Below are 14,205 nucleotides of genomic sequence, written 5' to 3' on the forward strand. Positions count from 1 at the left end.
TTCTGGCAATCATGTCAGTAAAAACACTTCTTAAGCAAATGGACGAGTGGCTGCTCAAAAACTATGTACAACGCATGAATAGCTTGCTGAATACACATAGTGATCAAGTATCCTTTATTTATTTTTTATTTTTTTCTACAGTTTCATCTATGTTGAATGTATTAAAAAGAAACAAGCTCCCATTGAAATGCATGGATACCCAATTAAAGTAAAAATTATGGGGTAATGTGTTTAAGAATACCCAATTTAGTTCAGGGCGATTCCAGAATTAACTGTATGGGGGGGTCGGATGGCAACCAAATTTTTTATTGACTGGTGGTGGGGTCCATCGGAAAATCATAATTATGGGTGGTGGGGTCCATCAGAAAATCATAATTGTGGGTGGTGGTCCGCACAAAAATTGTCTTTATGGGTGGTGGGTTGATTGTAAAAATATAAAAAAAATATGGGGGGGTGGGTGTTTGATTACCTCTCTTAATTAATTACAGACATTTTCCTTTCTTTTTAACTAAAAGTTGCTACTTTACTGACCGCGATACATGGAACGCAATTTTGACATCACTGATCTAAAAAATATGATCATTTTTTTTTTTTTTATTTCTGTTCATTAAATATTTCATTTTTCTCGTTGAATTTGCAGTCTGGGTGATGCTTACAGCGTCCTTAATCGCCGAAAGTATGTCAATCAACATTTCCTGACGTAATAGAATCGTGTCATCGATTATATCTCGCACTTGTGCAGAAGTCAGTAAAATCTGTGGAGACTGATTGATACTTCATTCTTCCCGCCTTTAAGGTATTAGGTCACTAATAGTAATGTTTACAAAATGGCCTTTGCTTGGTATATTCTGAAAGGTAACCGTGTTTTGCACTATTGTGCAAATTTTAAACAACTTTAACCGTGCCGTTGTTTATAAATTTTGAATAACTTATGGTATCTCCTCAAGCACAAGTAGAGACAAATTTCAAAGTGATAGCCACTATCCAAAACGTTTGCAGAGAACTCATTTTACCATTAATTTCAATAGAAGAAACATAACATTTTTGGTAAACAATTATAAAACACAAAATAAAAATGTCAATATCATTTTTTCTATGGTGCCTCAAGTAAACGGATTTAATGAGACAGAATTCATACTTCAACATTGAAAAAATAAGGTCGAATGATGTGTTTCTGTTTTGAATATTGCTTACTCCATTTAAAAATAACCTTAGGGAAGACGTAAAACCTACCTAAATTTCTTCCACAATATATAATCTAAGAGTGAAAGCAAAATAGAGAACTTTCACCGTGCGTAACTCAATATTTTTAAAGATGTGTAACTCTACCCCTTCTGTTTAAGTAGTAATTCTCTTTGAACACCAAAAAATCGCTTATAAGATTCATCTTTTTCCATTTTTGTACAAAACATCAATAATAAGTCTTGAAAGAAGTAAAAATTTACTAGTAAAAAAGGAAAATAAAGAAAAAAAATTTTGGTCCCAGTAGGGCTTGAACCTACGCCCCCCTAAGAATTGCAGTAAAAGTAGGTTTAAAGTAGGAATTAAATACTCTTCAAAAAGGAGGTTCTCTATTAGTGACCTAATACCTTAATTCGCACTCGTATATTCTGATAAAAGATGCGAGAATTGAGTAAAAATTCTTTGCATGAAGATCACTTTTCCCTAAAATTAGTTGAATTTTTCTATGCTCGCACAAATACTTAAAACAGGAGTACAAAATTGTATGTTAATAAATTAATGGTACCGATTTCATTATCCGATGCCGACGTAAATTATCGTCATCGTCCATATAAAGGACATATCTGACTCAGGTATTTCAATATATTTGTGAAGCACTAGCTGATTTTGAAACTTTTTTTTCTGCGTGAAAACACGTAAGTCGCTAAGAAAACCCACATCATAATATTCCCGACAGTCATTCTCATTTATAATTATGGGAAGTCACTAATGTCGCACACAATCATATTTACTGCAGTATTACGCAAAAGTTTTATTTGCTAATACGTGGCCTAACATGTATTTGAACTATTAAACTGTTGCACATGCGGTGTCGAATTGTTCAGTTAAATCGCTTATGTATCAATGCAAAGTTAAACTGCAAAAAATCGCGAATATCAGATTCTTTAAATTACTTGAATGATTTATGTTGAGCATGATAAAAAAAACAAAAGCCACGTGTTCATTTGATTTGCAAGGTGAACTTATCTTCTATTAGTTTCAAATCATATTTTGCCCCCAGATTAAAGCAAATGATAGATAGACCTATCATAAATAAGTGCATTTTTTTGCAGTTTAAAGTACTGATGACAAAGCCAGCATCATAAAAAGAATTTTTTTTTTTAAACTTATTTCACGTTAAAATAAAAAAAATGTGACTTGCGAAATATTTCATTTCTTTTCCTAGACATAACCTGCCTTAATTATTTCCGTTATATGTTAAATATTATGTGGCCAAAAAGATCACAAATTGTTACTTTCGTGTTTAGCCATTTAAAGGCACTGACCTCCAGATTTTCGCTTGAAGTTTGGTCATATTTTGAACATCAGAACACAAGTTTTTGTTTCTAATCTGTCTTAAATGCCAAATCAAGAGAGAAAGAAAACATGCTCGAGTCGGGAATCAAACCCGGGCCACCGTGGCAATAAAAATTTTCCTGCAGTCTGGACCAATACACCATGGAGGAATATGCGCGTAATTGTCGTTAAATAAATGTAAAGCTTTATGATTAAGGCAGTTAATCTCCAGTATCCAGATTTTTGAATGGAAAAATCGCAAAAAAAAACAACTGATTCTTACGTGTTTCTATAACATAATCTGTTAGTAACTAAGTTTTAAAACCTTAAGAAATATAGCAGTAATTTTCTGATATCTATTTTTTTTTTCTTTTTTGTTGTCGTAGGATCTGGAGGTCAGTGCCTTTAACACAAGTTTACTAAAACATGTACTGTGTGAAATCATTATTCTAAAAACGGATGACTAAATTTCCATTTAATCATGTCCAAAGGGATGACAAGTCTTGTCGGCATCAGGGCATGATACAATAAATGTTTTAATGACCCAACATGATTCTTCTGAAACCATATTTCAGTAGAAACTGTGCTACATCAAAGAAGTATAAATACATTTACTTTTATAGCTCTTTGGCTAGTTCGATATATACATTTTTTGTACACTGTTTGGTAGATTTTCCTAATGTTTGGTTGAACACACCTACAGATGTGAACGTTAAGATGGAAACGTGAATAATAAAAGAACCAGCCTTTACGAATAAAAATCAGGTTTAAATATGGGTAAATATCGGGCTGATGAATTTCTTGTTAGAACCGGAAGCAGACGTCTCTTCTTTGTATTTTGACGGGGAAACTGCACGTGCCTTCCATGATGCTTCTTCGGTAATGACCGCGTGCTTATAGAAAATTACGTATTGGCGTTATATTTTCGCGTCACCAGAAAGGTTACAGTGTTGAAACTTTCATATAATTGTAAACAAAATGCACTACAACCAAATGAAAATGCATGCTTAAGGAGGTAGGTTACCTTGTTACAAGGGTAAATTCAAATTAGTTGAACCGCAGCATTTTTAGCTCATCTGATTTTTTGAAAAAAAAATGATGAGTTATTGTCATCACTTGAGCGGTTGTCGGCGTCGGCGTCGGCGTCTGCGTCGGCGTTGCCTGGTTAAGTTTTATGTTTAGGTCAGCTTTTCTCCTAAACTATCAAAGCTATTGCTTTGAAACTTGCAACACTTGTTCACCATCATAAGCTGACCCTGTATAGCAAGAAACATAACTCCATCTTGCTTTTTGCAAGATTTATGGCCCCTTTTGTACTTAGAAAATATCAGATTTCTTGGTTAAGTTTTATGTTTAGGTCAACTTTTCTCCTAAACTATCAAAGCTATTGCTTTGAAACTTGGAATACTTGTTCACCATCATAAGCTGACCCTGTACAGCAAGAAACATAACTCCATCCTGCTTTTGCAAGATTTATGGCCCCTTTTGGACTTAGAAAATATCAGGTTTCTTGGTTAAGTTTTATGTTTAGGTCAACTTTTTCTCTTAAACTATAAAAGCTATTGCTTTGAAACTTGGAATACTTGTTCACCATCATAAGCTGACCCTGTACAGCAAGAAACATAACTCCATCCTGCTTTTGCAAGATTTATGGCCCCTTTTGGACTTAGAAAATATCAGGTTTCTTGGTTAAGTTTTATGTTTAGGTCAACTTTTTCTCTTAAACTATAAAAGCTATTGCTTTGAAACTTGCAACACTTGTTCACCATCATAAGCTGACCCTGTACAGCAAGCAACATAACTCCATCCTGCTTTTTGCAATAATTATTGCCCATTTTGGACTTAGAAAATCATTTTCTTGGTTGAGTATTATGTTTAAGGCAACTTTTCTCATAAACTATCAAAGCGATTGCTTTAAAACTTGCAACAGTTTTTCACAATCATAAGTGGACACTGTACATCAAGAAACATAACTCTATTCTGCTTTTTGCAAGAATAATGGCCCTTTTTAGACTTAGAAAATCATGGGTAGGACAATATTTCTATTATACAAAAAAAAATCAGATGAGCGTCAGCACCCGCAAGGCGGTGCTCTTGTTTTGTATTTCGTGTAATATGAAGTTTTAACTTCTACAATCTCAATTTCGTTGTCTTTGTCTCTTCAAGTTCAGTTTTTATCCAGGTTTGAAGAACATGACCCTCCAAAAGTATTTCATGTTGAAAGAAGATGGAAAATACTGATATTTAACACTTTTCAGTGTATTTTAGTTTCATTGATATCCGTAAAAGTCTGCATAATTGATAATTTAACTAGTATGCACGTTAGCTTTCTAATATAAGCTTAAAATGTATATGTCGCGGTGCTCGTGTTTCCATGGTAACGCATTTTCTCTCATTTTTAAACAACGTTGTATAAAAATACGGGTTTTCGACGGCTTCAGTGCTATTCTGTTAATGACCAACATGGAATATTTGGGCAATATTATCAGCAAAATACCAAACACTTTACATGGTACCCTATTTTTCTCAAAGTTTAAAGTAACCATGGCAACAGAGATGTTTAAAATAGCTTATATCTTGCTTTTTGTAGTAATTTCTTATAAAACATATTGAATAAGATTATCTTTCTAGTTAATGTAGCTTTAAAACATATTATTTCTAACATAAGTTATATTTTCATGTTATTTGCATTTATTCAAACAAATTGCACAGCTTATAATACTTACGGCAGTACCCCTCGTCTGGCATTTTTCATGGAAAAATCGTTCAGCATGCTGTTTTTATTCTCATGGATATTGTTGAAATGAAAATAAAAAGCCAAAGCTGTGTTTCTTAAATAGACCAGTGTCAACGCTATTGAATTTTACATTTAGATATATATAGGTCACGGGCTTCGTTTCCATGGTAACATCAACTTAATTCAAGAAACCACAATTTTCTACTGAAATTTGAACAATTTTAGATCTTAATTTAAGTATATAAGTAACAAATTATCAATGGAACCTGAAAAATAGGTATTACAAATCAAACTGCTAGATTTTTTATTTGAAAATGGCCGTAACAAGTAACCTTTCACCCAACTAGATTCCAAATAACTTGGTTACCAGCGTCCATTTTCTTACATTCCTCATAACATTTCAATATAACTACACAAAAGAAGCAAAATATTGATTATTATTCAGAGCAACAGACTCATAAAAATATTTCAGCAAATAATGGTTATTTGAAAATAGTTGAAATAAAGTAAATGCACAGAATAACGTACTTTCAGGATAAAAGCTATTAATTTAGCGCGGTAACTGACACGTAACGTCATGACGTCAATCACGTCATTTGAAAGCAACATTGTTTTGAAGCGTTTCTGCGGCAATTTATTCATTATTTCTGCATTATTAAGCCATAAAACATCAGGTCGAAGACGGGTTCCTGATTTGTTTTCAGAAGAATGAATATACAAACACATTTAGTTTGTCGTAAACGTCGTCGTAAATCATCACGTTAGCTTCCGGTTGGACATGCGCACATACAAATATGAAGGTAACCTACCTCCTTAAGAGCTTGAATTTATATTGTATCTCTACATCCGTGACAGGCTCTGAAATGTCTGAATTTTTAATAGTTTTCATTTGAGTTCTTAATAGTGGGAGCCCGCCCGCTTAGCTCAGTAGGAAAGTGTTGGTCTACGGATCGCAGGGTCGTGAGTTTAATTCCCGGGCGGGGCGTATGTTCTCCGTGACGATTTGATGAAAGACATTGTGTCTGAAATCATTTGTCCTCCACCTCTGATTAATGTTAGGAAGTTGGCAGTTACTTGCGGAGAACAGATTTGTACTGGTACAGAATCCAGGATCACTGGTTAGGTTAACTGCCCGCTGTTACATAACTGAAATACTGTTAAAAAAACAGCGTTCAACCCCAAAGAAACAAACAGACTTAATAGTCGGAAGCGGTAAATGAACATGTTTTAAGAAACGTGCTTATAATAAATCTGGTGGATGGGGTATATACATTTTTCTATTCTAATGGCGAATTTTCGAAGCGGAATGAAGCATTTCAGTGACTCTATGATGTTTTTGAGATACAGAAAAGGAAAATGGTAAATACTACCGTCATCGGTTATAACAATAGACCTCTCCATGTTTTGATTTTTGAGTCGGCTAAACGATGAAATCGTTTTGACGAGTCCTTGCTATCCAGCGATTCTCTAAGTCTAAATGGACCAAATAACACAGTGAAGGGATGTAGTTCCATTAGATTTCTCAGACTTCAAACAGTTCACTGTATGAATGAAGTTAAGTTGTGTGAATTCCCTTTGCTATGACCAATATACAATGTAATCTGTCATATTTATGACTTGTAATTGTGCAATACTCGAATGTAACTCATTAAGCATAAGTGTGCATTTTATGAATTGCGCAGGCTTACAAAGCTTGCGTAACATCCAGCGAAAGACAAAAAATAGTTCCACAGGGCTCCAGATAAGATGCGTATTAGCGTAAATTACGTATAGAAATAATGCAAATACGCATGTCTAATAATTTCTAAGCGTATAAAAACGTATATAAAATTACAGAAATGCACACAATGCTTTTTTAAAAACAAAATCTGAATCGTCTGGATGCGTTAGGTAACATAGCCGATCCCGATCAGCCTTAATTCTCCCACATTGAACGTATACACGCATCGTATGATTTGTATAAACTTTGCGTGGGTTTCTACACACAAACATGAATTTTGCAGTCAGTAAACGGATAAATTATCGGAAGAAGAAGCTCTTACTGGTTTGTTCAGTTACTACAGATATTAAAAATGATTTTAATTCTTATTTTTCGAGAAATAAACAAATCGGCAAAACATTAAATTGTAGTTTTTGAAATCGAAAGTAGATCGTCTATGTTTGGCGAAACAAAACAACTTTTTTATGAAAAGATTTAAATAAGAGGTAATTTAACCGTAAACTTCAATGTCAAATACTGCCAATTGCTGCTAAATGTCTTCGTATCATCACAGTTTGTAAAATATATTGTTCAAACTGGAGAAAAGTGTAATCGTATCCGGATATAATATTTTGGGTAAATATCGAGCTGTGTTATGAAATTTTAAGAAAAAAACTAAAAACAAACTGAAACTGGTAGACTATACTGTCAGTACATCAATCATTAGCCGACTCAGGCCATTCAGGCCTTTGATTGTATATTTAATAATTATAGGTGGTGAGGGCTAGTGGAAAATTAATAATTATGGGTAGTGGGGTTGGAGGAAAATTAAAAATCATAGGTAGTGGGGTTGGAGGAAAATAAAAAATTATGTGGGTTTTTTCAAAAAGTGCCTTCAGATCCCCCCATACATTTAATTCTGGAACTGCCCTCAGCCAATACCCGTTCAAACCAAAATGATGGGGTAATACCCAATTCACTTCGAAAATTCATCTGTTGCCCTGCTAGATGTTTGTTTCATTTCTGAATCTGTAAAATTCAAGGGTTCATAACCTCTTGGTGATGGATTTCATTAGGAAAGAGGTGTCGAGAGTGATTACTGTAGGTTGTAGAACTTGCTTCACAATCGATCTAAAATAAATTAGTATAAACTAAGGGTTCATTTCTATCAAGAGAAGTGGCCAGTCATTCTGAATACATTATGCCAGAAACGAGGTACAAAATGATGCTTATTACATGTTTTGCTTAATTTTTTATAGCTTTCTTGACAGGTTTGAACACCTTTTAGTTCATAAAGAAACATCAGATTATTAAATTCATAAGAATATCTTATTTCAACAGATTTACTAATTCAGAAGACAAAACGTGGTTTGAGAATGCACTGACAAACGTGTGCAAGACACATCTAGGGGAGGACTACCTCAGTGAACTACCAAAAGAACCATTCTTTGTTGACTTTCTCAGGGAAGCTCCAGAACCAACAGGTGAAGAAGCTGATGATGCTTTACTGGAAGCTCCAAAAATATATGAACAGGTGAATGTGTTTTTACAGCATACATGTGTTACCAACAGCCAAAACAAATACCGTAAAGTAAGATAAGACTATCAATTTCAAGTCTGCAAATGCTTTGCAACCAGGGCTGTTGCCTCACCTAATCATTTCTCTTTATATCAACTCTGTAACACACACTGCCAATTGATAGTTGGCTAATATGTATAGTGATGGATAATCATTTTCAACAAAATCTTTACCACAACTTATTCTGGAGAGCTAACTGAAACAGGGTTGAAATTTAATCCTTGCCACAGAATGTTCTCTTAACATAGAAAGTGCTTAAAAATGGTTCACTGTCTTTATGTTTGAAATTGTCACTTCTGTGTCAGGTTCAGTTTGATGTGGTAAAACCCTAAACAGAACTTGAGTGTATTTCACCACTTAGGGTAAATCTGTATAAAGTCGAACAAAATTCGAATAGACAAACTTGCCAGATTGCTGTTCTTCACTAAATGGAGATAACTTCCTGTGGATTACTTCCCTTTACTTATAATAAGGTTAGTTTCCTGTTTCATATCCATTTGCACTGTAATGTCAAAACCATTCCGAAAAATACGAAGAAAATGTACCTTAGGGTGAAACGACATGCCTCGGACAGTGTAGCAGAAATTCGGACATACTGAAGTAGAAACTCGGACATGTATTTTTTAATAGTCAAAACTCGGACATCATACGCTTTTTTAAAAAATAAGCAACTGTTAGCCTACTTAGCACAGGGTTATCATGAAATAATTTAGTGTATATATGTAATTTATTCAGTTAGATCTAATTTACATTACCTTTTACCAATAATTTAAACTTGTCAAGAAGATTATACATGTAGTAGCAATGAGATATAACTATTTCATTCTTGAAACCTTTTGTTTTTGCTTAAAGAAATATAACCAAGTACACCAACTATTTGACTACCAACCCTTTCAGCAAAGTTTTTCAGTATTTTTTACTTCTTAAAATGAAAAATATATATATATATAGTAACATGTCAGTTTTGGCAAAGAACTATACCTCTTTGATTTTGGACTGAGTCATAATTGTAAAAAAAAATAAAGATTTTAACACTTGCAAATTCTGAAACTTAGAACAATGAACAGTCTCATTAGTTTTCATTCTTAATTCTCTTTACAACCCTTTTCACTTCTTTTTCAGTTTTTTCTTTCTTAACTCTCCTTGCGGCCCTTTTCACTTCTTTTTCAGTTTTTCTTAATTGAATCTCTCGTTTCTGACTATTTCATCGCTGGTCAAAATTGTATGGCTTGTTTTTTTCACAGCACTGTTTTTTGTTTCACTTCTTCTTTCGAGTTTTGGGGGTAGAAACACTTCACTTATACTATTGTCAACGTCAGGATTGGTTTCAAGTTCTATTGTGTTTTCATCTACACTATCCATTAGTAAATCTCCACTGGAAATTAATTCCAACAGCGTTGCAGGATCAGATAGGTCAAGAACGGGTAGAGATACGTTGAAAGCACGAGACTCGTCGACAGGTACTTCATTATCATCAGCCAGTGGCACAAGTATGCCAAGGACGGCACTGATATGTTGAAAGCACCAGACTCGTCGGCAGGTACTTCATTATCACCAGTCAGTGGCACCGTATTGTTCGATAAAGGTGCAGCAGTCGTAATTTCCGGAGAATCTGCAAGGAAAGAGAATACTCTTGACAACACTTGGATGAAAACATGAAAGGAAACTTACAAGGTTACACGGTAGACGAATTAGATCTAATCTGATAATGCATTAAATGCTTTGCTTGTATGTGCTTTTTGGTTGGCTCCGTGCTTTGTGCGTGTCATAACCTGCTGGATTTCATTATTTACTTTCAAACAAGAATAAATGTAATGACTAGTACATTACATGAATAGAATGAATACGCTTATTCATTTTTATTACCTTTTAGAATAATAAAAAATATACGAACCTTCAACATTGGGAATATCAACTGTGGGTATAGATGTCGCACTTGGAGAGCTGCTTGTGACGCTAGAGTCATTTGTTGTATGGTTACAATTGACACCAGAGAGATTAGTTGATACACTGGTGCTTGACATGATGCTAGGAACACAGCCTGTCGAGTTATATGTGACACTGGGGACATCTGTCGCGGAACTTGGTTTATAGGCTTCGGTTGGAATAGCAGACACATTCACGGGCCATATTCCGCATGAGGCAAACCCACTTTTTACGTTGCTCTCCATGAAGGCATCGTCCCAAGCTTTTGTGAGCAATGACGTGAATGTATGCTTATTAACCACGTAGAGAGGATGTTCGGCCATGAACTGTGAGCATTTTTCGTTATATGCTTTTTTGAAAGTACCAAATACACTGCGGTCCAAAGGTTGTAGATAGTGTGTAGTGTGTGGCGGGAGTGATAAGAGGACGATGTCCTCTTCAATCGCTTGTTCTATAATAGATTGTGTTTCGTGCGACGTATGTCCATCAGAGATCAACAACTGTGGTCGCTTGGGTCCACAGTGTTTAGGAAGACACTATTGAACCATTTCTCACCAATTTCATCGGTAATCCACCCTTTCTCCTGGTAACTCCAGACCGTATCATTCGGGGCATCTGTTGTCTTAAAACCATGTAAGGATTTTACCGTTTTTCCTTTAGTTATTATCAAAGGAGGCATTGTATTCCCTGCGGCGTTAACACAAGCCATAATTGTCAAGTTACTTGACTTTTGACTGGTTTTGCTAACCACTGTGGAGCCTCTTTCTGCGACTACTTTCACTGGGGAATGCTCAAAATTGAGACAGGTTTCGTCGCAATTCCATATATCTGTAGCATTTAAATTTGTTTCTTTAACGATTGTTTCTAAAGCGTTAAAGTAGTTGGTCACCACTACTGGGTTTAACATCCTGGCCCGGACAGTTGATAATTTTTCTGGCTTTCTTATTGTTATTTCTGGGTGTTGCCATTTGACCCCCTCCCACCAATCCTTCCCTGCTTTAAAGTTAGGGTACGACGTTTGAATTTTGATTCTTTTACAAAGTACATTAGTCCTAGCTATGATATGTTTTCTACTTAATCCTACACCCAATTTTGCAGCCATCTTAACGGAGGCGACGATTTTGTTTTCAATTTCTGCTGGGATAGCAGGGGGTCTCCCGTGCAGTAACGGCTCATTTATATCAAATCGGCCAGATGTACGGTCACCTATTGTGCTCCTGGGCACATTGAACCTAGATGCGGCATTACGAATTGATTCCCCAGCGTGCACAGCGTTCACCGCATTCTCTAGATCTTGCTGATCATAGTGCAGGATCTTTCCACGTTTCCGTTCCATAACTGAAAGCCAAATGAGAAAAGCAATGATGATGATGATTATGATGATGATGATGATGCAAAAGTAAGGCTTTGTAACTTGGAATACTTGTACACCATCATAAGCGCACTTTGCAACACGTGAGTAAAAGTCTTGTTATGAATATATATTTTATATATGTTGTTTTCTTTATTTTTTCTTTAAATAATTTTATTTTTTACTGCAGTAACATTTTGAAATAATACAATGACGTAGGCTCTAACGTCATAACAAAAATATGGGAAACGGCGTAAAAAGCTGTTGCAGCAAACTTAACGAAAATAATGAAAAAATCTTCTCAAGAATACCCTGTCTACCAGATGCTTGTACCATTTAAAAAAGGTAGATAATAAGTGTTGTTAATTCATATTTTTGCTTGCTGTATAAGTTAAGAAATACACATAAGAATAATTGAATTACGTGTAATTAAATTTTAAAACTCAATTTTGAATACTTTAGAAGGAAAAAAAAACCTTGAATTAACAACTACTTATTATGACAAAAGTGATATAAAACGAAATTGTGAAATATATTATCAAAATTTAAAAGGAGATAATATTATTTAATGATAAAACTGTATTTCATGTAAAAAATGAAATAAAAAATCAAAGAAAAATGGGAATACTTTAGAAGGAAAAAAAAAAACTTGAATTAACAACTACTTATTATGACAAAAGTGATATAAAACGCAATTGTGAAATATATCATCAAAATTTAAACGGAGATAATATTATTTAAAGATAAAACTGTATTTCCCCTTACAGAAGCAAGCCTCTGTGGTGTACATGCTGCGTATTTGCTGTGAACACAGTAGTACGCCAGAGGAGTACATTTTACATACACCGCATGCCGCGTACTATTTCGACGAGTACACAGCATGTACGCAGGAGGTCACTAGTACACTTCAAGTACGCAGCACAGGCTCTGAAAATTTAAGGAGTACACTGCATGTACGCAGGAGGGACTTGTACAAGAAAATAGTACACTGCATGTACACCGCAGATACTTTGAAATTTGTGCAGTACACTTCATATACGCGGGAAAGACTTGTACAATTCTTTTGGCATTCATACTTAGTTTTTTTTTTATAAGTTAAAGTCTGAAGTAAACTTCATATATGCGGGAGGGACTTGTTCATTTTCTTTTGGTGTTTATACTTTGAATTTTTTTAGGTAAAAGTCTGAAGTACACTTCATGCAGGAAGGATTTGTACATTTTTTTTTTTTTGGAAGCAAGAACTTGATTTCTGAGTAACTTTTATCTTAATAGCATAGAATAGTTCAGATTACCGGTATTCTGAACAATTAAAATTTGCCAAACTATTTGCAATGTTCATTTGTGAAGCTTACATCTTAGTGATTTCTGAGCTGCACCTTGCATGCAGTGTAAAAATATATTCTTTTTCATTTTGAATTAATCCTGGAGCTTTCTAACATGGATAATTGAAAAGCCTTATTTGAACTTCGTTGCATTACATTTTGTAATACATGAAATACAATTACCAAGATAATGCCTCAACAGCGCCCGAATGAGAAGAATTAATAGCTCTCACTGTTATTTGAATACTCTTAAGCAGAACACCATTCTATCATGTTTTATAAAGGCTTTAATGCTCATTATGTTAACTCATTAAGGCCTCACCAAATTAAAAAGTTGTTCATCGGATTTGCCACTCGTATATTTTCAGAACGTTTTTGGCTAATTGCGCTCGCCCCATTGGAAAAAATCAATCCATAATTTTTTGGTGCGCTACTTTTTACGGACGTAAAAGTGTATAAATGCTTATATAATTACAGTCCTAGATTGTTCTCAGATGGATTTTAACCAAAATAAATACATACTACGCACACATGGTCTATAATTAATCATAACACTTATATTTAGTTGCATTAAAGCTGTTTCCCCTTGATGCAGTTACGCCATTTTCTTCAAATGTTTACCAAATTACATGATACAAAAATTGATTTATTTCATTGAAAAGTGGATGAAGAAAAGCATACAAATTTATTTGATAACATCAATCTACATTATTTTGGTAAGGGTAAATACTTATTGATGCATGTCACTTACCTATTTTCTGTTTTTTTTCTGTCCAAATGATCAGCATTTGCATATGAAAGTTGGTGGGGTAAGGAATTTACATTATCACCGCAGTATCGCCACAAGAGTACACAGCATGTATGCAGCAGGAGTACACAGCATGTACGCCGCAGGACTCGGGCCAGGAGTACACAGCATGTACGCCGCAGGAGTACACAGTATGTACGCCGCAGGGGTAGTACACCACAGTCTTATTTGCATGTGAAAAGTGTATGTGCCGCGTACATGCTGCGTACTATTTCCCGCAAACTAAATTCCTCCAGCGTACATCCTGTGTACTATGTAGTCCACAG

General features: G+C 34.8%; 1 protein-coding gene across 1 annotated transcript in view; it reads left to right on the plus strand.

The window, feature by feature from the left end:
• LOC123532722 (dynein axonemal heavy chain 8-like) overlaps window positions 1–14,205 on the plus strand; it is a 330,542-nt gene that overhangs the window by 205,039 nt on the left and 111,298 nt on the right. Inside the window, exon 57 of the mRNA XM_053518182.1 lies at window positions 8,295–8,487. Within this exon, the coding sequence (XP_053374157.1) occupies window positions 8,295–8,487 (193 nt within the window). The remainder of the gene's footprint in view (window positions 1–8,294; window positions 8,488–14,205) is intronic.

The sequence above is a fragment of the Mercenaria mercenaria genome, chromosome 11 (genome assembly GCF_021730395.1).
Source record: "Mercenaria mercenaria strain notata chromosome 11, MADL_Memer_1, whole genome shotgun sequence".
Taxonomy (NCBI): domain Eukaryota; kingdom Metazoa; phylum Mollusca; class Bivalvia; order Venerida; family Veneridae; genus Mercenaria; species Mercenaria mercenaria.